Source organism: Onychostruthus taczanowskii, unplaced genomic scaffold, assembly GCF_017590055.1.
Source record: "Onychostruthus taczanowskii isolate IOZ18803 unplaced genomic scaffold, ASM1759005v1 scaffold28, whole genome shotgun sequence".
Classification (NCBI taxonomy): Eukaryota; Metazoa; Chordata; class Aves; order Passeriformes; family Passeridae; genus Onychostruthus; species Onychostruthus taczanowskii.
In genome coordinates this window covers 6,877,812-6,904,556 of record NW_024500128.1, presented here as the reverse complement: position 1 = coordinate 6,904,556, position 26,745 = coordinate 6,877,812, and the positions used below count along the sequence as shown (strand labels likewise).

Genomic DNA, 26,745 nt, shown 5'->3' with positions numbered 1-26,745 from the left:
ACTTGGTGATCCAGGAATTATGTTATACCACTGCCAAACCCATAAAAATGTCAAGAAGAAATCTGAGGTTTGTGCAAAAATCCTGGAAAGATTTGTGTCCCATGGTGTCATCAAATACATGTTGTCTCAAGACTGCTGGTATTCTATGATATTCCTGTCTCTCCTGTCTGTGATGTAATTTGAATCTACTGAATTTCAGCAGGGTATCAGGGCATTCTTTCAAGAAATAGGAATGACCTGTGAAATAGGAAGCAAGCATTATTTGTTTCACCACTCTGTCACCATTTCAGTGGTTCCTCCCATCCCATTTCTTAGGTGTTTTGTTAGATAATTCTATGTGTGCACTATTTTTCTCCAAACATTTTGCTTGGCCAACCTGAAGACAAGTCTCTGCAACCTGTTTTTTAAATGTCAGTTTGTTTTGAGGTGGCAGTTAAATCAGTTCAGTCCTGCCTGAAATAGTAAATGTAAACACATTAAACAGGTCTTGTGCTCTTCCTGAACAGAGCCTGATCAAATCCTTCTGAAACCAACAAAAAGAATCTTCCTGACTTGTGATAGGGCTGGGTTAATCTACCAGAAATATTTATTCATCACCCAACAGGCCTCCTCCAACAATGCAAACTGAAGTTCATGCTGCTTTATCTAAGAAAAGAAATTAAATTGATTAGATACTTTCAAATTATAGCAGCTTAATTGCCTTCAGGCTTTTGCAAAGTCTCCAGCTGGCTAGACTACTAATCTTTTGCAATTATTCTCATAATTATAAAATTAAAATTATGCCTGTTTTCTGATGATTGATTGTGGTTCAGAATGGCTCACACTCGAGTTCCTCTATATATGGACGTAGGCCTGATCTAATGAACTGACCCTGTCTTCAGTGGAAGGTGATAAAGACCTGCTGAGATCCATAAACAGAGAACCTGGCTCCAAGTGTTAAACAGGTTCAAATGTGTAATGCTGAATTCCCACCAGGCTCTTTCTGATATCTGAGTGCCTGTGTGAGCCATATCAACAGCTTGCCTCCATATATTGTTAATTAGGTATCTCACCCACGGCTTTGGAATTTGAAATGAGCATTTACTGTAGGCATGCAGTATGGTGTGTTGCAGTGATTCTTCCTGGCCAAGCAGTGCTCTTTAAGAAAACTGAGGCAGAGCCATTTGCCCCCTCTTGAATCAGGTTAGACCCATTTGCATGAAATTTCTCGTTCTATTTCCCTTTTTGTAAGAATGAAGACATTTTTCCAGACTCAACAAGAAACCCCAAGCCACATGAAAATCTTGGTGTAGGAGGGAAGATAAGCTAAGAACGGGGGGAGGAGCTGCAGAGGGGTGTGAAAGCAGAGGCAGCTTGTCCTGGTTTTGCCTGAGATAAAGTTAATTTCTTCTAAGTAGCTGGTAGAGTGATGTGGTTTGGATTTAGTACGAGAAGAATGTTGATAGCATACTGATGTCTTGGCTGTGGATGAGCAGTGCTTACCCTGAGACTTCTCAATGTCTCATGCTTGACCACTGAGCAGGTGCACAAGAAGCCAGGAGGGAGCATGGCCAGGGCAGCTGACCCAGCTGGCCAAGGAGATGCTCTCTACCACAGAATGTCATGCCCAGTATTTAAACTGGGGGAGTTACCTGGACAGGACTACTGGTTGTGGGGATGGGATTTGACATTGGTCAGCACATGGTGATCAACTCTATTGTTCATCACCTGTTTTTCTTGGGTGTTCTCTTTTCCTCTCTTTCTTCCTCAATTTACTATTATTATTATATTTTGCTTTGTTTCAAATATTGAGCTGTTCTTAGCCTACAAGTTTTTGTGGCAAGGGAGTGAGCAAGCGGCTGTGTAGTGTTTAGTTGCCAGCTGGGGTTAAATCACAATACAGCTCCAGGGCGCTCCTCTGTGAGGGTCTTTTCCCTAGAATGGGAAGTCACGAGATGAGTCTGAGGGGTTCAATACTACAGAGGGGATGCTGGACACCATGGAGGAGTGGAAGTCACGAAATGTCTCTTTATTTCTAGCCCTGAAGATTTTGGATCTGAGAAGCTATGTGAAGACCTTGCTTAAGCACATTGCTTAACCCTGTAGCCAAGGTCATGGTGATGCTGAAGTGCCTCTCTTTTCCATTTGATTCAGAAAATGTTCTCTCCATGCAAAAAACTTCAAAGTTCTCTCAAAAATAATTATTTGCTAGAAGAGCTTGATTGACAGTAACTATTTCCAGATGACCCTACACCTTGTCCCACATTATCAGCCCCATTCTTTGGGGAATGTTCTGGGAATTGCCAAGTGTATGATGACATTTGAATTTCTACTATGAATTATCTGACACCCACAGCATCTCACAAACACCATAATGCTGAGTCACCTTTAAATTGCTATTTTGGGCCTATATTAAAACTGAGCATGCTTCTTCCACCTACATTACATACATACAAATCTGTAATTCCTCTGTCTAGGTTTTTAAAAACGCTCTTGGAATTATCCTCCCAAGGAGAAGATTAAGCCATGAGGTCCAAATGGTACTTGGTGATATTTTGCTACTTGGTCATTTTAAAGTCTCCTTTCACTCCCTAGAAGCTACGTTAAGTGCCTTTTAGCTTTTAGCACGATCAAGGGAGTCTGACTTATCTTTAATTTTCTGTGTAAAGCATTTAAGGGGCCCAAATCCTTCAAGCTAAGAACACTTTATCAATTTATAGTTACAAGAATTTTTCCCTTTGGCATTAGTCTTTCCTGCCCAGGAGGCTGAATTCTGCTGTCACTCCATACATAACTTATGCAATTACAGGCATTTAGTCACCTCTTTGTAAAACCATGAGCACATGTGAATGTAGTAGACTGGGAACCCAGTGGTGAGTGGATCCAGGCTGTCTGCAAGTCACCAGAGTAGCTGTGGGCTACTGCACCAGCACAAGGTTGTCGTGTGAGAAAAGTGCGAGTGTCTTGGGCAAAGGGGACAGAGGATTAAGCTTCAAAGAGCTCTGCTCTCATCAGTATTGATCTCAGCCTGAAAGCCTGAGCACTATCAAAAAGGCCAGATGCTACCTTGTACTTTCCTGAAATCTGTGATGTGAGTTGCAGGGCAGCAATGGGGAGAGCATGCTAATGCCTGAAAGTTCATTGGATATTCCAGTTCTCTCAGCTTGACTTAAGAGGATATTATCTCTCCAAACAGAAGTCCCCTTTGATACTGTTCATATTAGGTCTCCTTGCTGCACCATTACAGAGGCATGACCATTGGAAAGATCTAAAATTAGAGGAACAATTCCTGGTCCCTTTGAAAACCTTGTAGGGAAAGCTTTGCCTTGCCTTGCCTTGCCTTGCTGTGGATTTAGGGCTCAATAAACAGCCGTAGCAGAAACTAGAAGAGCTCACTTATAACCCAAAAGCTTGTTTCCAGCCCATGCAATGTCTGGGTAGGCTGATCACTATATTAGAGGAATTTATTCATAGTGAGATTATTCCAGTGGACAGGGTTTGTTGAAGACTTATGTTTTTAAGTAGTTTTTTTCCTTTTCTTCCTTTTCCCACTGACATTATCATCTTAATAGACAGCAGAAACATCCCTTTTCAGCTTTCCTTTTTACCAGCCTCAACAAACCAAAATCTCAGATTGTTTTTTCCCATGTTCCCTCTTTCTCTTGTTTAACACTGAGTGGTCTCATCAGCGAACAACAGTAACACTCACGCAGTCTTAGAGCTCTTCTGACAAATGCTTCACCAGATACCTGTGGAGATCATATTAACCCCCTTACCCCACTGGCTATGGTGGCATTGGTAACCAGGCATCCTCTGGCTGAGGATGCTCAAGGCTTTCTTCTCTTCAGACATTTCCAGCTGAAGAGTTCCCCATTTACAGCAGAATTTCTCATAGTTGATGTAATTGATTGTTAACATTGTGTTATACTTACCACATTTCTGCTATTTGGGTCATAAAGGTCATCCTTCTATGTGATGCCTCAGACTGTTCATTTTTACTGAGTTTGTTAAAATTACTGAATTTTAACCCATTTTCATTTGCCTTGCTTGAGACTAAATCAACAACTAAGATTCTAATTATGTACCACTGTAACCAACTCAGCCTGAGGAATCAGCAATGTCTATTTGTAAATTCATGCATATGTTTGTGTGCCTAACCCTCTAGCCCCATATTTTATGCATACTCAGAATAAGATGCCATCAAAAATGACAAAAGATTATTTAATGACCCATTCAGCTATAATGCTTATCTAAATGAAACACTGTGTAAAATAAATTAGTTTGCTAAAGAAAATGAAGCATATTTTACCTTTTACTAAATATTGCATTTACTCTACAAATTAATCACATTTCTCAAGGTTGATGGATAAAGTAAAATCCCTTCTCCTGTTAGCACCAAGGCCCTGTATTGGAAGGTACACACAGATAGCTTCTACACCAGCTTATTTTTATTTGTGGAATGATTCCTGACTTGATGAAAAAAGGCACTTGTGACCACAGCATATATGCATACAGTTATTTTTTTAGTGTGCTTTCTACAATTTCTTTCTTTCATGGTGTGTTTTCCATCAAGTGTTTATGAAGAGTAAATGCAGACCCTGTGAAGGGTAAAGTGAAGTGGCAGGTAGTGTGATGCTTTCTATGTTCTTGTTTGAAACATATCTGCACAAACAGAGAATTAGGACTTCTGAAAGAACACTGAACTTGAGGCCTCTTATCAGCAAGGGTTTTCATTGTAAAGAGAGCCAAGAGACTATTCTCAGTTGTCTTGGCTCACAGTTACCTCAAAATACTCATATCTTGAGAAATTCTTTGCCAGTGTTGTGGGGTGTTCAGTTGGGTTATTTTTCATTTGTTTTTTCATAGCGCCCTATGGTTTGAGAGAGGATTTTCCTCATTTCCTGCATCTTGTATTGCCTAGAAAATATGTAATCTGAATAGACATAAAGATTTCTGTTATTCAAATGTCAGGGCTTGAACTAAAATAAGTATTAGACTTGCTTTTACTTCTGCTTTTGTGTCTTTAGAGAGTGCTATTAGGAGGTGTCCGATGCTTGCAATACCTTGTACTCCAAAAGCATACTTCCATAATGACATGTGCTTCATTCCCATGAAAACAATTCATATTTAAATGCTTAGGTAACTTGTCGAGTATGTACCTTCATTCATTTATGCCTCACCTCACAAAAATTGGAGATGTGTAGATGTGTAAGAATATATTTTTTTTTTTGTTACTCTGTGGAAGTCAAATCATCCTGTGTCATCTCAAAAAGTGTAATTATATTTCTATGAAAAATATCTTTCAAAAAGAACACCAACCCTACAAACGACAAAGTAATGGCTACATTTTTATTTTCTTGGACTGATAATGTCTGCATCTCTAAGCACTGGTTTGACAGTGTGCAAGAGGGTGAAACACATTTCTAGGTAGAGTTTTGCTTTGATGTTCTTCAATGGTCACAGTGGGCAATGTTGAATTTTGATGCTTTGCATTAGTTTTTTCAAAGCAAAAGCAAAAAGAGGAGACAGAAATTTCTGAGGCAAAACCACATTGAAAGACAAAATGCAGGTTTACACTATTAGCAAGAGGTGGAAATCTGGTCCAAGAGAACTGAACTTTAAATTACATCAAAAACACCCAAAAGAGAATTAAATAGCTTTCTCATTCCACTTTTATTTGAGACTTGCACTGAAAGCATGCATGTTTTCTTGGATTAGTGTTAGTTTGGAAAATATCCTAGTTCTAAGCTGTTTGATGTGACTTCTCTGAGAGATGACTATCTGATTTTTCATGCTTCTCAGGATTCTACAGCCAAAACAGGACTTTATCATCATACAAGGCTTTATGTCCTAGCAGTCATGCATATGAATATTTCTGTTCACCATGGGAATGTCAGAAGGATCTCACAGATGCCTCTTGAAGTGTTAAAGCTGTTGAAAACCAGAGCTGCTCCTGGGCTGTCATGGACAAGCCAGCTGGGTGCCCTCTTTGTTGTGTCCAGCCCCCATCTCTGGGCAGTCAGACCTCAGCACTGACTTTTCCTGCCTCCTCCTAAGTGTGGGCTCTGCCGGAGCAACTCTGGCACCTTTAAGCAGCTAAACAGTCAACAGATGTGGGGTGAGTTGCAGGCAAGGAATAAGAAACCTACTGGAGACAGATGAAATTCCCTAAATCTCTCTCCCCAGAGACAAAGGAGGATGGTGCAAGTGTTTTCCAGACTAATGGAAAAACTCAGATTTACAACAGAGGATGTGGAGAATACAAAAAGGTAGTAAAATGCCATCTCTTGCACAGTAAGAAAGCAGCATAGAAAATAAGATGAATTATTTATTTCTGTATTTAAGCACTTGGAAGGGATGCAGACAAAAGCAGTGTGAGGCCATTTAGACTGAAGGATTCTCATATGAGGAAAGGCATCACAATCATGTCCAGAGGAAAAATGATAAGAACAACTTGTAAATGGTACATAGTACAATAATGAATGAAACAAAAAGCTGCTTCTTTGAAAACAGATTGATAATGACGTTATGTCAGTCCAGAGTCCTACATTAACTCATGCATATGCTTAATTTAGATGGATGGGATAATTCATGTGATGACCCCAGTGATTATTATGTAAATTTTAGTGGGATTGAGTCATACTAAATTTGCAAATCAAAGTACTGCTCAGAAATGTTATCTGATTTCCAGGTATTAAGTCTAAAAACTCCATTAATTGTTCAGAAGTAGGTAGCAAGTGTACATTTATCAGATGAAAAAGCTAAAATCTACAATCTGTGAAGTTTAAACAAAACAATCCAATTTTAGGAAAGTTATTACATGCCCATGGGAAGAAAATATTGTCTTGTCCTTATATACAGCCTATCCAAGGTCGCTGCAGTAAAGGCTGCTGCAGATTCATAGTTTTAATTAAGCAGTAGCAAAATTTAGACATAGAGTCTAAATAACAGAACTTCATGGTAATAAAAAGAGATACTTTATTTTTTTTTCCTGAGAACATAAAGCCCCATGATTTTATATGTCTTCTACTTAGGAAAATGTATTTTTGTAATATAGGCAATTATAAATAAATTTTATTCAGTTCTTGCTTTACAGGGAACAAACTCATTGCAAAAGATCATAATAATAAAAACCCCTTTTTAAACTGAGTCCACTTAAGTAAGAATAATTTTTTCATAGAGAGGAAACAAACTCAGTTGCCATACAGCTGGTTAGAGTACATTTTTAATACAAACACTTCAAGCTGCCTTGCAGTAAAATAAACATTGAAGTTAATATCACTCCCCACCACCTGCTTCAGAAATTTTTCCTTACATTTGAGAACAGTGTACTGAGAAGATACCCAGAGGGCTAGGGAAAGGAGTTGCCCAGGTGCTTGGGCACTCAGCAGCAAAGTTCTGCCTCTGTGAAATATACAATGAGTTCACAAGACTTGACCATCAACAGATTATTTTTTCTAAATGTAATTCGAGTTTTGTGGTTTTGCTTGGGTCTTTTTTCAGCTCTGAGTTTGTGCAAAGATGCGTGGCTCCCTGCATGATTTAAGTGACAGGGATGATTTACAGTGGTATGGGATAGGGAAGTGCTGCCGTGTGGGTGGTGAGAAAGATCTGCACTGGCTAAGTGCCCTGCATGGCAGCTCCCCATAGGATCCTGAAGAAGCTGCTCAGGGCCTTTGGCACAGAAGTGTGGGAGGATCTGCATGTGGGGTGCACCATGGGGTCTGGGAAGGGCTGGTGAACCATTCGCCAGTAGCCCAGAAATAAATGGCTGCCCAGATGTGTCATGTGTGAGTCCTGCCGGGACATTGGGGTGCCACTGATGTGCCAAGGTAGGACAGCAGGGAAATAACACACTGGAAGGGGAGGAAGAGATACAGGTGCTGCTGGTGTGAGCTGAGAAGCTGGTGATGTGGCAGGCAGTATCCCAGCCATCCATTCCCCTCTTCTCTGGCTATGACTTTGTAAGTGGCTCTGTATGAAACCCAGATGTAATTACATAGAGTGACAATGGTGTTTTCTCATTGGAAAAGTGCCTGTGTTTTCATTTTAGCTGGGGTCCTTGCTCTGTAATTGCCTGTAAACACTCTATCGGTTATAAGAGCCAGATGGTGCAGTAGATGGCTTTCAGTGACTCCTGAAAAATAGAGAAGACTCTGACTAGACACCATTTACACTTTTTTTTCTTTCTGTTTGGAGCACATAGATTACAGCTGCTTTAAACAGAGAGTCAAGATAAAACCTCACAACAGAGGCATGCAAACCTCTCACACTGAGATTGCCACTGGAGTGTGCATTGATGAGGCTGCAGTGCCCACCCAAAACGTGTGCTGTAAGATGCACAGGAGCACAAGGTGCAGGCTCTTGCCAGTCAGTGTCCATCCACTTCATGGTGCACAGGGCTTGGGGGGGACCTCTGTTTTCCTCTGTACAGGTGCCAGTGTGGCTTTGCAGAACACTGTCTGTGCTAGATGTATTCTGGTTTCGACAGGACCTGCATCTCCTGCCCTCCATCGCTCCTTTCCCTGAAAGTTCCCCCCAGCCTTTGAGTTCTTCTTTCCCTACAAAAAAACAAAAACAAAAACAAAAACAAAAACAAAAACAAAAACAAAAAACAAAACAAAACGAAAAAAAACACCAGTCAGAATTAAAGGAGTCAAAAATCGTTAATTTAGGGACTGTGTTTATGTGTTCTCTCCCTTCTTAGGGGTAGTCAGAGTGACAGAAAAGGAGCAATACTCAGAAGGGGGGCAGAGGCTGTTGCTGAAGAAGCAGTAGATAAGAGGGTTGACGGCGCTGTTCAAGGCTGGCAGGTTCTGAATAATCACAGATGCGTAGAAGCGCTCTTTGGTCTCAGGCAGTATGTTGAAGTTGTCCAGGATATCAAACAGAAAGTAAGGGCTCCAACAGAGAATAAATGCTGCAGATGAGACAGAGAGAGGACGAGCTTGACATGGGATAGTTTAGCAATTTAGGGAGGTAATTACACACTCATGGAGCAACTGTCATAACACATAAATATTTGTTCATGCAAAAAAAAACCCCAAACTTCTTCCCATTCAGTATCTTATTTAAGAGAATAGTTATTAGATGGTGCTTTTATTTGTCTTTATTTTTATTTTAATGCCTATAAAATATATTACGTGTGTTTCTCTAAGTGCTTAGAGTGCTCCCTCTAGACATATTGAGACACTTCTGAACACTACACAACACATAAAGGGTAAATAGGTAGCCAGTTAAAGCATCATCAGTTATAGTGAAGTGCTCTTTTAATGGTCCCCGGAGTGAGCAGCCAATCTAAATGTACACACAGCCAAAGTGCTGCTCCGTGACAGCGCTGCCTGTCACAACCACCTATTAAAATAAGGTTCTCAGACACCCAGGAGCAAGGAATGACACTCTTTCACACTGCATTATGGCAAACCAACATGCCACTTGGCATGCTGGATGGAAATGCTGTGTACATGGAGTGTGCAGGAAGATTCTCCTAATTTCCTGTGCTGCTATTTGAGAGATGAATTTGAGGAAGGGAAGAGAGGACTGTACTGCTCATAGCCTCTGCTTTTGTTCAGAGCTGGCAGAGAAAAAAGGTTAGCCATGGATCTAGCTTTATTTGCAGGCATAGGGAATAAATCTGTCTCTTCTCACAAAGGCTTTTGAGTCAGGATTTGCATAGAAATGCTGGGACAGGCAGTTCACTCGAATAAGCTATAAGTACCTGGGCTGCAAACATACAGGTAATTGTGAAATCAGACACATGATGACATCCTGACCCAGATGAGACAGCAGAGTAATCCTGTGCCTGTTTTCTTGTCTCATTAATCAGAATTTCTTTGCTGGCAGCGAGCTGAGTGCTCACTAAAAGTGCAAGGAAGAGGTAAGCTCCCCTTCTGTTTTTTAGAACAACCAAACAGGAAGTGTCTATGCATAGATATATGCAAAATAGCAATACACAGTGCCAGAGTGTGGATCATAGCACTCACTATGCAGAAATTTAAGTGGCTTAAAAAAAATCCATGGATGTTAGGTGTCAATCTGTTTGCACATCAAGAGAGGCTGGCTGCCTAATATTATCAAGGTCTGCTGAAATACTTGAGCATCCGTGTGAGTTCTCAATATCTGATGGCCTTGCAATAGTAGTTGTGTCTGCCAAAAGCTTTCTCTGATTGCCACGCAGAAAAGTTCAGACACAGAGAAGCTGTTCTTGGGCTTCTGAAAAGTATGAATCTGGCCTCTCTCACGTCTGCAGATGCTGCCACTAGACAGGGAGCTAAGCTAGTCAAGTGGCTGTTATCACAATATTCTCCAATCTGAATTTTGCACAGTGTTGGAAAGAGAGGCAATCTCTTTTTCAGTGTCAAGGGATGACTGTCAGCCCTTGGGAGTAAACAGCTTTGGTTCCTTTCCTACATGTCTGTGGCAGCTAATCACAACCTCTGTGTGATGCTGCCTTTATTTATTGAGATAGAATATCAGCCTCCTAATTGCATCAGAATAATGTAATTTCCCTGGGAGACAGAGAACACCTGCACTAAGTCATCTGCTGCCCAGTTGGGAAAGGAGAGCTCATTCTTTCCATCTCGGCAGGCAATACACCTGTGACATCAAATACAATTGCTGCACATCTCACCTTTCTTCTCTCCCTTGCACAACCCCAGCAGCTCACAGGCCATACAGTGTCTCTAAGCCTAAAAGACAACTCAGTTGCCAAATCTTTTGGCAGTCTGGATAGGAAAGAGATGACCACTTCCTTTGTTTCTTTTAGACATTGTCTCTTTACTTTCTTTATGTACATGAGAGGCTGTGCAACTAATTTAATTCAAGGATTATGTCAGTTACCTAAAATAGAAACATATCAGCCAGAAAAGAGGAGAAGGACAAGATGAGATGGCAAGTCAGGTGTCTGAGTAAAGCTTCTTCTCCAAGCCATCTACTTTGTCTGCTGATGATAGAGGTTACTGAGGAAAAGCAGCTTCCTAATGTCAGCATCATCCCTAGCTGCCAGCTCTGGGGCTTTTCACTTACCAAGGATAATTACAATGCTGTACTTGATCGCTTTCACCTTCGCCCTGGATATGAACCCACGACTGCTGTAGCCACGGGAGGTTTTGCCGCCTGGGAAAAGAACAGTTCAGCTAGTGAAAGAATAGGACTGGTGTGTGGATGTGTCAGTGTGTACCTTGACAGGAATACACAATCTCATCTTTCCCTGGGGTCAGTTAGGACCTCAGTAGTTCCTGAAATTTGGACACTCGCAAGTCTGCTCATGTTGGACGATCAAAACCTGAGCCACCCAAAATAAAAAAGGGAAAAAGTAAGCAGAGTAGAACTCCTTGAAGCATTGAGGCATATGCAGTCTTGGGATGGAATACTCTGATCATTTTATAGCATTCTGAGGCCAGGAATTTCTGATCTTGAGCAAAATTTAGACTTGCAAGGACATGTGAAGACACAGAAAAAGTGTTGCCAAGTATATGCTAGAAAAAACCGTTCTGGAAAAGGACAAAGTTCTAGGAGCAGGAATTCTAACTTCTAGAGTAAGTAGGTTTTACTTTTTATTCATTTTGTCACATATGTTTCCTATTATGTCTCTAAAGAGAATTTAGTGCCAAAGGAAAGAAGGTAAATAATATAGAAATGAGTTATGAATGAACAAATACAGAAACCCCATTCCCACTGCAGCGATGGGGGCCCAAAATGACATGTGCATGTCCAAGCACTCCCAGATTTGTGAGGATCAGCTGGAATTGAATCACAAAGCTGGAGTCACAGGTATGCTGAGACTCACCAGGACAGCTGGATATGATGACAGCCTGAGCTTTGCTCTTTATCCAGATGGTTCGAATCACGATTGAGTATATGACACTGCAGAAGGGGAAAAGTTGCTGGTATTAGGCACAATAAATTTAACAGACAACCTGGTCATTTGTGCTCTAAGAATATACTTGTCTATGTGTAAGGAGTTCACAGAGGTAGTGGGACTGCATAGGAGTAATAATAGTAAATGACAATAATAATAATAAATATTATATGACTCTCTCACAGTATTTTTCAGAAGATCTGAAGACTTTTCACCATGGAAGTTCTTATGGTGGTCCTGGCTTTGTAGATGTCAAATCTGAGGATCAGAGGAATGCAGTGATTTGGCCAAAGATCTTTCAGGCAAGAGCTCATTGGTGATTTTGAGCCAGCCAATGCCAAATCCATCTGAGTGTCAGCCCTGGAGAACTTACTCTGATGAGGGAAGCAAGGGAGGGACTTGGTTTTGCTGTATGTACACTTCAACTTTGCTGTTACTTTTTGGGTATGAAACTGGTGAATAAAATTTCACCTTGAGGAATTGTATGTACACTTCAACTTTGCTGTTACTTTTTGGGTATGAAGCTGGTGAATAAAATTTCACCTTGGGGAATTTGATAAGGGCAGGATCCATGAGAAATGCAAATAAATACAGCAGTGCTCAGTTTTGGGTCTCTGGGTCCACTGGTGGAAATCAGGGAGGACTGAAGTGTCAGGTAAATTGGAAGAGTTAGATTCAAGACCAGATTGAGTGTGATTCAAAACCAGATCCACCACAATTTGCATATTTAGAGAGGCTTATATACTTTCCATAGGAAAGATGAAAAGTGCCCTAGTACACAGTGACGTTGGATAGTTATGGACTTTTCCTGTGCAATAGCCAATCTGGACTTCTACTGATTTAATATAGAATAGATAAAAATAATTCCTTCAAGATGAAGAGCTGTTTAAACCTATGCCCTGCTTGAGGATGTTAATAGTCATAAACCTTAGTGGTCCTTATGTGAAAAAGGTGCAACAAAGGACATAATTTCAGGGTGTTTTATATAGGCAAAAATGTGTCTTACTGTTATGTGGCTTATTTTTGTTATCAGAAGAGGCACATGTACTTATTAGTCCTTTCAGACTGACATACGAGTCTTTGCTACAGCACCCTCAATTGCTAGAATTTGCGCTCAAAAAACTATGAAGGTTTGGAGGTTTCCCTTTCTGTGGAAGTTTGAGCCATCTGGTTTCCAGGCTCGGTAGGTGAGAGCTGTAAATTCAAGGTGCAGTCTGGGCTGTGCAGCGGAGCAGTAGTGTCCTTGCCCAGTCAGGGGTTTGCTCACATCTGCTGTGGACTACAATTTACTCTCCTTAATCCCTTCAAAAGTCCAGCTTGGCTCCCAGCTGATTTGAACATGTTCCTTTTATCTCCTGTTTTTTTCAAGAGCCTGTTTATTTAACAGCTCATACACTTGAAACTCGAGAGTTTCTTTGTGCTTTTTACAGACAATGGTGGAAAATTCACATACCGTTTCTCCTTTGATTGTTCCAATGAATCAGAATGTATTATAATGATAATTGTTGTCATCTCAAAATTTTATCAGCTCACTCTTAAAAGTCCTGTTTCTATTTTCTTCCTAGCCTGCTGTCTCTAACCTGACCTCTTTATTTGCAGCTGAGACAATGTCCTCTCTGATGCAGATTTTCCTTTGTCGAGCAGGAAACATTCAGAGTTTCTTAAGCATTAGGACAAAGGAGTCTAACTCTGTAGTCAAAATAGTCAGACTCCCTACTTTCGGCCAAATGCCATAAGGATTTGAATTATGAAGCCATGCTTCTCACTTGCTTTCCCTTTGACCCTAGAATTCCTGCCCTCTTGGCTGCAGAGTCTGGCAGGGGCATGTCTTTTGCCAGATACAGCTACATCACCTGTCTTCTCATTGGCATGTCACCTATGAGATTACATGCTGATTCATTCGAATCCTTAACTTTTAGAACTCCAGAGGAAAGCTGAATTCTTGTTTTCAGCCAGCAACTTATAAAGTGCTGCCACCATAGTGGATCTGTGTCGGTGGTTCTGCCTCTGTTCATCTTTCTTTTGTTTGTAGCTGAAGCCAGTGGAGCCTTCCTTATCAGGAGTGGACCAGAGATGGTGTAAAGCTGCTCAGGGTGGCTGTCAAAAAAGTTTACATGCTAGGTAAACTTCTGAGCAGCGCTTGTGCCAGCCACCATTATTCATTTATGATTTGATCTCTCTCAGATTCCAGTTCATAGTGGAACCCTCATAGCCTAACCCTTTTTCTTTTTTTTCCCTAGCAAGGTTGACATGGAACTGGGAAATCAGACTTCCCAGAAATGAGTTACCTAAAGCATAGGATCATAACAGGCAACTGCATGTGTATTTCAAAGCCACAGAAGTAAAAACAGGGCTCTTATGGAAGAGAAGTATTTTTCTTATGAGGGAAAATCAGCTTTTTTCAGAATACATTTGTAGCTCCTTTCTTTCTTGTAAAAGGCGGCTGGAGGAGGATGCAGAGGTTGGTCAAATGTCAAAGAAATTCTCACTTGAAAAATGAAGTGGCAGATAAGCAAAGAGTAGCAGGGAACAGATGACAAACTGGTATTCAGAGGAGTGTTTGGAAATAGTTTGCACCATTCCAACCATATCCTAATTTCCATTCCCTTCCTCTGGACTCTGAACTGCTCAGCCTTCACTGCCAAGATGTAAAAGCACGTGGTAAACACTGCCACAAATCTTGTTTTTTACCCCATGTGGCACGCCTGCATGCTGCTTGCCCTTGTCTCCACTGAAAGCTCTGAGAGATGTGATGTGCAGCTCTTGAGGTCCAGGTGTTGTCAGGCTTCTTTGTGTCTGTAAGTGCTCAACGCACTGATCTTCCAGCCCAGGTTGTAGGTGAGAGACTAATGAAAGGGTACGAAGGTGGAAAAGTCAAACCTGGATAGAAAATTCATCCAAGCTGTTCTGAAAAGTAGCTGCTCAGGCTTTGAAGACCACAGGATAGAAAGGACATGCTGTTGATCTGAAAATGTGATGATTTTTCTAACCCTGATAAAGTGCATGTCTTGAGAGGTGGGAGGGAAATACAGAAATATGGCTCACATTACGGGCGTATCTCAGAAATAAAATTCTTTGCATCTCCAAAACCAATTTAGCTTGATCCAAATTCTAAAGCATTGAAAGGCTTGTTCATCATAACCTGCTATTAGTTAATGGTGTTGTTTAATATGCCTCATTGGTAATTACAGCATTTTCATCCATTTAAATATAAAACTTATGGTTAGTCATATAAATGTAACTGTGAATAATCACACCCCATCTGTATTTTTAATTCATAGATCTTTTTTTTTTTTTTAAATAAAATGGCTTCTGGTAAAGCTATGTACAGATATTAACAATCATACTTGTTATTGATCTACCCACTCTTTAAATGTAGATTTTTTGGAAATAAATAATTTCACTCTAATGGCGTCCCACACAGCCTCAGTATTTTCTAGTAAAATGCGCCTTTACCATGACAAAAATGCACTTAAGCTCTCTGTTAATTACTTCTATTTATCATCCAGTATTGCCTATTGTTCCTTATGCTTTATTTGTGCAAAGTGATGTGGCTGTTTTGTTTTATGGCAGCTAATTTACAGCATTGTTTGTCTTAAGAGAAAAGTAACCTCGTCTGAACAAACCATTGCAGGCACGTGTAATGGGTGAGTGAAGAGACGGACAGATACTAGAATGTGTGTGCAAGAGCCAGGGTTTTTATTTAGAAATGGAAATTGCAAAAAAGAATGGCCTCACTGAATCAAGTTCAGAAAATGACCTTTGGTATTTTTATTAATGGCATTTCCAGTCCCTTTATTTGATTTAATTCAGAAAAATATATTTTATTTAATCTATTTTTCATTTCATTGCAATGCCTTGGGTTTAATTCCATATTTTTCCTTTTAGCTGATTTTGTTGTTGTTTTTTTTTTTTCCTCTTCTAATTATTTTTAAGCTGATCCAAAGCAAATGTTCTCTTTGGAGTTCAGATTTTAAACAGCAGATGGATATCTTTTTCCTCTGTGCTTCAAGAGGAGCTTTAGCAATTTTTTTTTAAACATGAGTTTGCAATTATATTAGGTAAATGTCTATGTATTATATTTATAATATTAAAATATAAAAAATATATTTAGCAAGCATGAATAACAGCTAAAAACCTCCGAATTTCTGGATACTTAAGCGCCAGAACATAATTATGGTTTGGCACAGAGTAGCAATGCAGACTGGAAACACAGTAGCTCTTCTGCCTCCCCATTGCAGGTTCTGAGGGGCCCAGGTACCAATATTTGCAGGAGAGCAGTGTGTAATCATGATTTGAGCCATATTTAACCTCTGTTCAACAGTGCCCCAGAGGTTTTCAACAATCACTGATACCATTTGATCTTTGCTTGGTGTATTTCGGAATGGGAGAAAAGGCTTTGGTTATAGCTGATGACACTTCTCCCAGAAGAGGAGAGAACTAATTACTGCAGGTTCCCACATTACTTTTTTTGAATCTTCTGCAGTTTCATAGGTTGATAATATTAACTGTAGAAGAAGTGGTAGAATAATGTAAATAGGAGAGAAGAGGACAAATTTTTAAGCACTGTATAGAAATGCCTGACTCAGGACCTGTGGTTCTTCTTGTACAATGCTGAGACAGTGGGAACAAGGGAAGTTTTAATATGAAAAGAACAAATATTCTCCACTTTTTTCAGCTCTCAAAGATATCCACACACTTGGGTTAAAAATACCAATCATAGCTTTTCATTTTCTTTTCATTATTCAGGTCTTGTTCATTGGTATTATAATCAGATAAAAAATCTTGCTGAAAAAAACACAAGTTCTTTGGTAACTGATTGCTGATTCTCTAGTTGTGAAGAAGTGGTAGGAATAAACCTCAGAAGTATTAAGGTCTTTCAGACTGTTGCAGTTTTCTTCATAAATTACCTTTCTATACATACATTTAAAAAAAAAAAAGCAGGGGGTGAGGGGGAGAGAATGCTGTGTTCTTCTGGTTCATGTTTTGGCTTGGAATCTGTAGAGTTGCTTACACCACATCTGGGGGTTTAGCTTGTCAGTGGAAGGGTTTTCCATGGTGAGCATAAGGTTATCAGCTAAATAATTCATTCCATGAGCTGCAGTGTTATGAATAACACAACTCCTGTGAGTTAGTTGAGGACTGTGAGGAACACGTGAGATCAGCTCCACAGAGAGAGCTGAGGGCTGGATGAGAGCAGCTTAAAAGGTGATGGTGTCTGAACTGTAACAAGTGAAAACAGATCAGCCAAAGCAGCATATCTAGTGTGGAATTAACTCCTGCACCTGAAAAGTAAGATTTTATCCTTTGTATGCACTTCAGATGAACAGCACCAGAAAAAGTGCTGTCATCAGTGAACTGCTTTGCTCTAGAGGTTAGGTTTTCAGCAGATTCAGGCAGCAGAACTAATTAAGAATTAACTCTGCCAGCCAGTGTCCCACATTGCATCAGACACCTGCCATGCAGCTAAATCAGACTGCTTCAGCAGAGAAAATAAAGTAGCTGCGCAAACAATATGAATTCTTGCAGAAAAGGTTTTATTTTTTTCTCTCTGTGCAGCCTGCCTCACTTCCTCATTAAGTGTGGTGTATGACTTAGCTTCTGGCTTATATGTATTCATGGCTTCTTCTACTGATCCTTGACCTTTCAGTTACACATTTATGGATCTTCTCTCCATTTTTATGTCGTGGCGTTTTTTAAATAACATTTTTGGCTAAAGGTCATTAAATTTTTAAAAAATGCCTTCCTCGATTTATTAAATAACACCTTTCATTTTATAAATAATCTCTTGTCAGAGTAATACACCACTGGAACATATGTGATTTCTCTCACCCTTACGAAACAGCATCTTGTTTATCATCAACCGTCCTATGCATCAGAAAGTATTGGGGGGAACAAAATTTTTACAGAGAAACCACATCCCTGGGGGTGTTAACAGCCATTCCTGCTGTTCTTGAGCCACAAACTGCTTACCAGAGTGTTTGTATGCTGCAGCCACATCAGGTGGATTAGCTTCAAACTCCTGGACTGCCAATGATTTTTAAAGAAATAGATGTTACACCTTCAGGCTGCCAGATCTTTTACAGATATATCAGCTGGGAAGTTGCAACCTTCACTTTTATGCTTGAGACTTAAAAAAGTGTTCTAAAAAATATCCATTTCCTTCCAAATTGCTTGGCTTTTTTCATAATGTCTATGCTGACCTTGTCCTGATGCTAATCCTCTTTTTCTGTGGTTTTAGACAATCCTCTCTGTTCTGAAGAAAAAAGTATCACTAACAACTAGAAATAAATAAACACAAAATAAATCCTTCCCTGCACCACTCCCCTTCCTTCATTCCAGTGCCAGACACCACTTTGGATCTGTCAAAAATCTGACTTCTGCTGGCAAGGACACAGGAGCATTTGTGTTAATAAACAGTGAAACCAGGAATGTTTCTGGGCAGGTGATGGACACTGCGCTGCCCCTGGCTCCAAAACCAGTGGTTTTAGCTCCTGTCCTGCCATAAACTTCTTGTGTGAATGTTGCTTAAGGTTAAAGCCGCAAAAATTTTAGTATGTTTTATTCATGTCTAAGATGTCAGGGCAATCTCATGAAATGCCAGTTTCACTGCCTTTCTCTTTCCCCTCATGTCTTCATCACCTTCTTGCTTTTGGGGATTTACTGTAAAGTAAGTCACAGAGCTGATCTGGTTTGAATATCTTTCTTTGGCAGGGAGGAGGGGAGCAAAATGTCAACAGCTCTGAAATATTTATTGCTCTGTAGCTTGCCTTTTCTTGCCAAACAAGTATAGATGGCATGTAAAAGGAGTGGCTGGTCTGTAACAGAAACCATGCAAATCTGTATGCTAGAGTGTGAAAGAGATGTTTCACACACCTGTGGAATGACTGGTAACTGGGCAGGCTGTGGGTTTTTTTTTTCCTGAAACACTTAAGATGTTGGCTAGAATTTCCAACTGCTGCCTATTTGAGAAAGCTCATAAAAGAACCCCTTTCACGGTAACAGCCAGCCTCAAAGTTTTCTAGTGCCATTTCTTTTCACTGTTAAATTGCTTTTTGTCAGTGCAGTGTATGTTTGTTGTTTTTGCTGCTACTGCTGGGCTGCAGATCTAGCCACATTTTTATTTACATATTCCCAAGAATTTTTTTTTTTTTTTTTGTATATTGAAAGCCAGGCTGTTCAGAGACAGGAAAACATGCAGATCCCACCTAGGAAGGATAACTTGGGAGTAGTTTTTTCTTTCTTCTCATCCTTTTCTTTAAGGAGAACTTTCTTGGTTTTTTTTTAAATTATATCTATGCAATCTGGCACAATAAATTGAAGATTTAGTGAACTGACATGTTATGAGCAATGTGTAAAAATCATCTCTTCTTTCTAGGGAGCAACACTGGTCCATTTTGAATCTGTATCAAAAGGTCAGCTAGATGAGTTCAAGCACCACATGGTTTTGATTCTATCAGAGATAAACTTGTTGTCATTAAAAGCTGCAGAACTTAGTCTCTGTGACAAAACAGTAATAAACTTCAAGGTTATGTAGTCAGTCCTGTCATCATCTAGAAGAGATCAGCCTCTGCCCACCCCACTCTCACCCAGGGTACTAATGAGCAGGACGCTGAGGGAGACTCATGGCTCATCACTTGTTGGAAAAGCAGGTGGACCAAGAGATAAATCCAAGGGACATTGCAAAAATACTTCTTCTCTCAGAGTCCAAGCAGCACCAAATTATGGGGGGAAAAAAGGAGTCCCAGCAAGTCTTTCTTGCTGCTGACAAGGAGAGATGGACACCAAGAAATACGATTGTAACCTTGCCAGTGAAAGAAAGAAAAATAATGTCTCTGAGAACTGTCACTGACACTGGCAGCATTTTGAAGCACTTAGTATTGTTGGCCGGGGGCTATGAACAAATCACGGACAGGATGGGACTGGTAGAAACGTGTCTTGAGCTGTTTTATTTTCCATCATCAGTCTCATTACATGGTTATGACAATGGGAAGATGCCATCAGCTCACATCTCAGGCAGCAGAATAAGAACTTAATGTTACAACTTACTTTAAAAGTTTTTTGACACAAAGCAAAAGCATATTGACAGTAGTTCTATCTAATCACTATAAGCACATGTACTTTTGGTTAAAATAATGCTTGCCTATTTTGAATACAATACTTGCTTGTAAGCCTTAAAACACAATGCACAGAGCTCCATTGTTAAGCTTAGAACTTCTTCATATCTCACTAGATATACTTTTTTGAAGCTTAGGGAGTTTTAGCTAAGCGTTAATACGCAGAGCATTGTTCTATTTGTCCTTACTTTTCTACTTACATAATTTGTCTGCTGACCAATCTTATGGCTACTGCTTAGCTCTAATCACAGTTCTGCTGTCTCTGAGGCTTGCTTTTTTGCATCTTTTTAAAACTCTTTGATTTTATGAATTATGAATTTCCACAGTTAGGAAGCTTCACTGCCCTTCCACATCTGGTTTTGACTGCTCTTTTGCATTGGTGGCTGCTCATGGCTTGTTACCTTCTGTTTCAGGGCAGCTAATGGCAGTGCTCTAGAGGGAGGCTGAGCACTAAGCACAGTCTGCGATATTTATTGACCTCAGTTTAATACAGTTTCTGCAGATTGTGATTTGAGGCAAATCAGTCTCAAATATCTGCAGCTTAGGTTTCCTATTACAAAACAGGAAGAAGTACATTTGTTCATATTTTAGGAGTAGTTGGCAACTTCCGCGCTTGGAGATTTCTTTCCAATCCTGTTGAAGGAACCCTTGTTGAGTACTGTGAAGCTTAAGAGCACTTCAAGTTAATTTTAGTTTAATTAGTGTTAAGTGCAGTTTCCTGTTCTATTAAAATTATCTTTAATAATGGATAAAAATTATCTGTAATAATGGATAAATATTCATACTGGGTTTATAAAGATATCTTTCAAGCCTGAAGCTGTGGAGATAAGTGGACACACTCAGAGATTTGTTCCTTTTTTCAGAGAAAATGTTTCTGGCTGTTGATACCACACAGAGAACACCCAGGGCAAGTACAATGACCCGTGTATTATGTGATAGAAACTAAAACAGCTATGCAGCAGGTATGGAAATGAAATTGTAATGAATTACTAGAAATTAAAGCATTAAGCTGATTGCACACTTGACAGCATTCACCACACATTTGCTGACTGGGCTTCAGACTTACCTGATAATGATCAGAGGAATGAAATACACCAGGAAAGCCACAACCGTCATGTAGGGGATCCAGTAGGAGTCATCAGGCCAGAGAGCCCAGCACTGCACTTCCCCATTGGAGAGCTGCCGTTTCCCAAAAATAATCAGAGTGGGTATGGAAAACAGGAAGGAAAGGATCCAGGCCACTCCAATAAGCACTTTTGCCTGCCTTTCTGTGTAACAGAGTCAAACAGACAGTGTCAGTGGGGTTGTTGGTGCCAGTGAACCCTTGCAGCTCTATTGACAGAAAGGCATGAGAGGAGAAGGAACTTCTGTAAAGAAAGGGAATTTTAGGCTGCAGCTGGCTGGTGCTGAAAAGACTTCAAAGGAGAAAAAGGATTTCCTCTCTTTCTCATGATAAATTGTCATACCATTAGGAGCTTGTAATTTGCAAGTTTTATTCAAGGATGCTTAGAGCCTGTTGAATCTAAAACACTATGAGAAAGGCACTGGTCAGGGTCAGCAAGTCAGAAATATGAAATGCAAATGGTACCTCTATGCCACCGAAAGAACATCGCTTATGGATGTGAAGGACCTCAGACCTGCCCTACTGCATACCTAGTGATGCACCTTGAAGTGAGAAAGATTGCAGAACATTTCCTATGAGGAAAAAGAAAATGCCTCAGTTCAGGATCAGAACAAGACTGCACAACTAGCTGCCTTTACCTCCATCTGGAGTTTTACTGTCCCAAAGAATCACGGGCCTGAAGAACCTGGGCATGTCCTGCCCTTCTCTGTATGATGGTGGGGATGAAATTTAGCTCCTGTTGATGAACCCAAGCCATGCCAGGAGTGGACTGCTAACCACGAGACAGGGCAGATGGCAATGCTCAAGTGCCCAGCCCCGTTTTATCTGCTGCAAAATACAGGAACTGGGACATCCTGCTGGACTTCATGGTGAAGAACAGGAGCTAAAGGACCCCAAAACCTCCATCAGGTTTGCGTTACTGCATCCTCTTGATTTCTGGCCACTGCCAAGAGAGGAAAAGCAAGTGGGAAATTAAATGATGTCTGGTGGCACCCATTTGCAAATATCTGGGTTGGAGCAGAAAGTTCTAAGGCTTTAATTTTCAAAAACCTGCATCTTCTGGCTAAAATCCAGTTAGCTCTAGCTGAAAAGTGTGGGGGAAAAGGGCTTATCCATGGAGTACCCATGATTATCAGTGACACTTATTCCTCCTCAGCCAGATTGCAAGAGGAACATATGGGGACAGATTTTTTTCTTTTTAATCTGGGAGCTTTAGTGTTCAAATACTTTATTGTCCTAAAAAATACCCGAGGTTGTGTGTGAAATAGAAAACCACTTTAAATTATGCATATCAAGAAGAATGTCTTTCCTCCTTGTAGCTCAAAGAGCAATAAAAAAGCATGTGGGCGAAACATTCAAAAAGTAATTTTATGCTTTATAAAACATCAGTTGCAAATACTCAGTTATCCTGCTCATTTTTAAATGCTACCCACGTTCAGGAAAGTATGGTCTTGCTAATCTAGGGCTTAAGGGAACTCTGATGACATCTGCATAAGTGAGAGGGTTAGATTAAGGCTATAAATATTGTACAGGCAAAAGAGAACTGTGAAATTTCCCAAAGCATAACAGAATAAACTTAGCAAAAGGAATATTAAAAATAAATTAAAAAAAAATTTCTTCACAGAAAGGACATTTCAAATGTGGCTAACTACTTACTTGAAATCATGCAAGCTTCAGTGTTTTTCTAACTAAAAGAGATCAGAGCTGGAAAAGAAACCTTATTTTTTTGTACTGTATTTTGAACAGAACTGGGCAATTTGGGTTGGGCAAGAGCAGAATTTCTTTGTTTCATAACACTTTTCCTGCAATGTTAATTTATTTTTATTTTTAAGTGTCCCTTGAATTTGGTAGAATATAGCCTTGCTAGTCTAAAGGGCTTTACAGGGCACTGATTGGTAAGCAGATTTTTGTTTTGTTGGGATAATGTTAATTTTCTGCCTCGCCAGCAGGGCTTTTTTTATGCTGCATTTTTAATAGTTGCTCTAATATGCTCAAAATGCCAGCAAATCCCATAACTAGAGCTGTATCAGTTATGAATGAAATCAAACAAATGACTTTTGAAATACAATATTCCATTGAACCAGTCTGAGCATTTTCCTTGAGAGCTTTTCAAACTGTGGTGGCCAAGACTAACTCCCAGGGTTGGAGTAGGAATCTCAGCTGCGAGCTCTGGCTCTGACTCTCCTAAAAGACGTTTCCTTGTGACTGTCCCCTTCATGTGCTCCCACCATCCCTGCACTGTGGCAATGGGTTTGAGTAGATCTCTCTGCTCCCAGCAATATCGGACAGGGGGGCACCTCTTGGAAGGAACTTTGCTTCCTGCCGTCAAGAATGTCAAGGCTGTGCAATCCTCTGATAAATTGAGTGCCACATTAAAATTAGGTTTTAAATCCAGAGAGAGCAGAGCTGTTCCAGAACCTCAGTGACTGCACTGTTTCCAGCCTAAAGCCACACAAGGATCAATTTACACCTTTTTGGGTTTTGTCATTTTCTTGGGCAGTTCTTTTTTCACCTGTTGTTTATTTTCATGTTGTTTGCATATACCTTTCCAACATGATGAAGTATTCATAAAATATTTTCTGCTATAACTTCTCAGTTTCTTTTCTTTTTGATATTTATTTTACAATTTTTTTTCTTAATACCCTTTTGGTTGTAGAATTAGGTGTCTCATAATAAAAGCTTTAGGATTAAAAGGTGTATTTCTTTCCTATAGTGCAATTTCTCTGATTATTTATCTTTTTGAGAAGTAAAAAATATTCAGCTCTTAAAGTTTGTTTTCTTAAAAACCGTGCAAAGAACAGCTCATTGCAAATACTTTTTAACAAGACTTGAGGTTAGTAACTAAACCACAATTTTAAAAAATTGTATGATATTTTCAAAGTAGAATGTTTGACTTTTTTTTTTTCTTCTAAAATGATATTTCAAGGCTATATGGAAACATAATTTTTCAAATCAATAAGAAGAAAGAACCCTTTTGTTTCTTGATTGAAGGATTTTGGAGGGATGAGTGTTTCATTTTGCAAAGAAATTTGCCACAGGTTGACTCAGAACTATTCATGAAGTTCCTCTGTGTCATCACCAATGACAAAGGTTTGTAAATCTCTTTGTTCTCCATCTGTAGAATAGCTAAGAGGGCATTTCAAAAGCGTCCCACACGTCACCTCTGCAAGGAATACCTGGGTGTAAAAGGTGATTATTTTATGTACATTCCAGAAAGTTGCTATGTTAAATATACCTCTCTAGAGCCTTCTTTTGGATTTACAGCTCTCTTCCTTTTTCCTATGAACATGCTCTTTGCTTGTGCATCAGTGTGTAGCCAGACCTTGCAAGAGGCAGATGGGTTTTGTCAGTGTTCTCTCTGCTTGTGACCTTTTTCCCCTGACCAGAGCTGCACCCAGCTGATGATTTTGCTACTCTCAACTGGACCAACATCTGCTTTTCTCCAGTTAAAAAAAAAAAAAAATCAAACAAAAAACGTCTATGGTCTATGTATAGGAAATGGGATTTTAAAAAGGCTTTTGCAAAGATTTGAAGTGTTTTTTCATCAGTTCTTTTTCAACTTCAAAGTATTTTTCAAAGATTACCCATCAAATTCTTTTCTATACCCAAGCAGTAATTTAACAAGCACTGCTTTTCCTGTACCATGAATTAAGAAGAAATGCCAGTGGGTCCATCACACAGCTCATCCTGCTCAGCCAGCAGGTTTATGAGCCCCCGCCCTGCCTGGTTCATGAAGGAGCTGTAGAGCAATGCCACCCTCCCAAACCCTGCTGGGAAAACCTTGATATCCATCTCCCTGCATGCTGGGGAACATAAAGCTAAATATCACACAAGGTTTTGAAGCTTTCAGAACTTAACATCTGCCTGTTAAAAGCTGTGCCACTGTCTCAGCTGTGATTGACTCTCAGGTTTTTAAGGCCAGGAAGGACCATTAACCTGATCCCCTGAATAGAGTCGTCTGGCAAAAGCCATCATTACTCCAAAACAAGAATGATATTTGCATCTGATTAAAGCACATCCTCCAGACCTCACGGTTCTTGTAACTGTTCTTCTTCCTCCCCACCTGCAATTTCTGTTTCTTCACTCAGTGCAATGTACTTAACGCCCCACTTTGGCTCTGTGGGAAAGAAATAATTTTGTTTAAACTGTACTGCTAAGAGGCCAGGACTTATCTGAGTGCTGTAAAAAACCCTGAAACCAAACAAACAGAGGAAATGATAAGAACAACAGATATCCAAACTTATATGCTATCTCTTTTGAAGATATATCAAACTGTTGTGTGAATTCTCAGTACACCCTCCATCCAAATTATTTTTTAATGTGAATAAATAGATAGTATAGGTGTTGCAGCTCCTACAGTCAGTATAGTGGAACAAGGGACAGTTTTTGCCCGTTAAAACCTTCTAAAAGTGCTGGAATATAATGAAAACCATTACACTTTTTAAAATGTCATTTCATTCTTTGCTAACACAATACTTATAAGAGCTGCTGAGGGCTAAGTGGAGTTTAATAAATCTTGAAACCACAGCTACTTCGTCCTTTGGAAAACTGCAACAGAGTTCAAATGTAGCTAAATCAGGAATGAATAATTCATAGCAAAAAAGGTTAAGAATTTTGAGAACTAAAAAATTATCCAATAATGTCTACAGCAATAACAAGGTACTGAAATTCTCCTACCTCCTTGCAAGAACTTCATGGGGTAAACTATGGCATGATACCGGTCTATGCTTAGTGACACGAGGACGTAAGTGGAAGCATAGAGAAGGACCACCTGGGGCAGAAAGTACAACAAGACAACAGTTGAGACACATCTATTGCAGAAGGTGATGTCAGCAAGAACTCTGAACTAGGAATATTTCAAAACTTACTGAAAAATAAAAAAAAAAAGGACCCCCCCCCCCCCCCCCCCTTCCTTGTATATTCACCCAGGTATTTTTGCTTTTTCCTGTCCACAAAATTTAAAATATTTAACATGCTTTAATATGTTTGACCTTTAAATGAACGTTTTCAACATTTGCACTTTTGTTACTCGAAAAAATTCTACACAGCGTTTTTGTCAGAATTTACTGCTATGAGGGCACAAAGCATGAGGTTTTCATACCTGGAAGTAGCGAACGACCCTGCAAACGATATCAGGGGCCATAAAATCTCCAGTGTAGCGCCAAATGATGTCAGTCATTATGTTGATGAGTCCTGTGAATGAATCTACAAAGAAATTAAGGGAATAAGCACTGGAAGAAGCAAATACATGACTTCAGGTGAACCACAGAGGCAGGCAGGACCCTCAGGATGTATGAGCTCCCCAGTCTAGGGGCAGTCAAGCCATGACCACTCAGCCCAGTATGCCAGAGGTGCTGGGAAAGCCTCTGAAAACACGTCATAATTAGTGTCTAAGTGTGTCAGCTTGATTACAGCTGTAACAAATACTGAACCACTAAAAGTCCTTTATTCTTTATCTGTTATTTCACTTTAAGAAGTCTCCTGTGAAATTACCTGGAGTGGCAACGAAATGCTGCTAAAGTTAGTGGAAATTCTGTCAGGAGTTAATTTGTGAACTTAATTAATTAATGACTAACTGTGCCTTGTCAGCTTGAAGTTAACCTACTTATGCCTGTACTTTTATATTTGCCAAATAAAATACACCTCAGGCTATTTCTTCTTTTTTC

At 39.8% G+C, this 26,745-nt stretch overlaps 1 protein-coding gene across 1 annotated transcript in view; it reads right to left on the bottom strand.

Moving 5' to 3' along the window:
• Positions 1-8,441: 8,441 nt before the first annotated feature.
• The window catches only part of NPSR1 (neuropeptide S receptor 1), a 56,273-nt gene continuing 37,969 nt past the window's right edge, over positions 8,442-26,745 (bottom strand). Inside the window, exons 3-9 of the mRNA XM_041407857.1 lie at positions 26,181-26,284; positions 25,757-25,850; positions 21,023-21,224; positions 11,768-11,844; positions 11,005-11,094; positions 8,719-8,899; positions 8,442-8,540 (exon numbers count right to left, since the gene is read on the bottom strand). Of these exons, the coding sequence (XP_041263791.1) occupies positions 8,447-8,540; positions 8,719-8,899; positions 11,005-11,094; positions 11,768-11,844; positions 21,023-21,224; positions 25,757-25,850; positions 26,181-26,284 (842 nt within the window). The 3' untranslated portion in view covers positions 8,442-8,446. The remainder of the gene's footprint in view (positions 8,541-8,718; positions 8,900-11,004; positions 11,095-11,767; positions 11,845-21,022; positions 21,225-25,756; positions 25,851-26,180; positions 26,285-26,745) is intronic.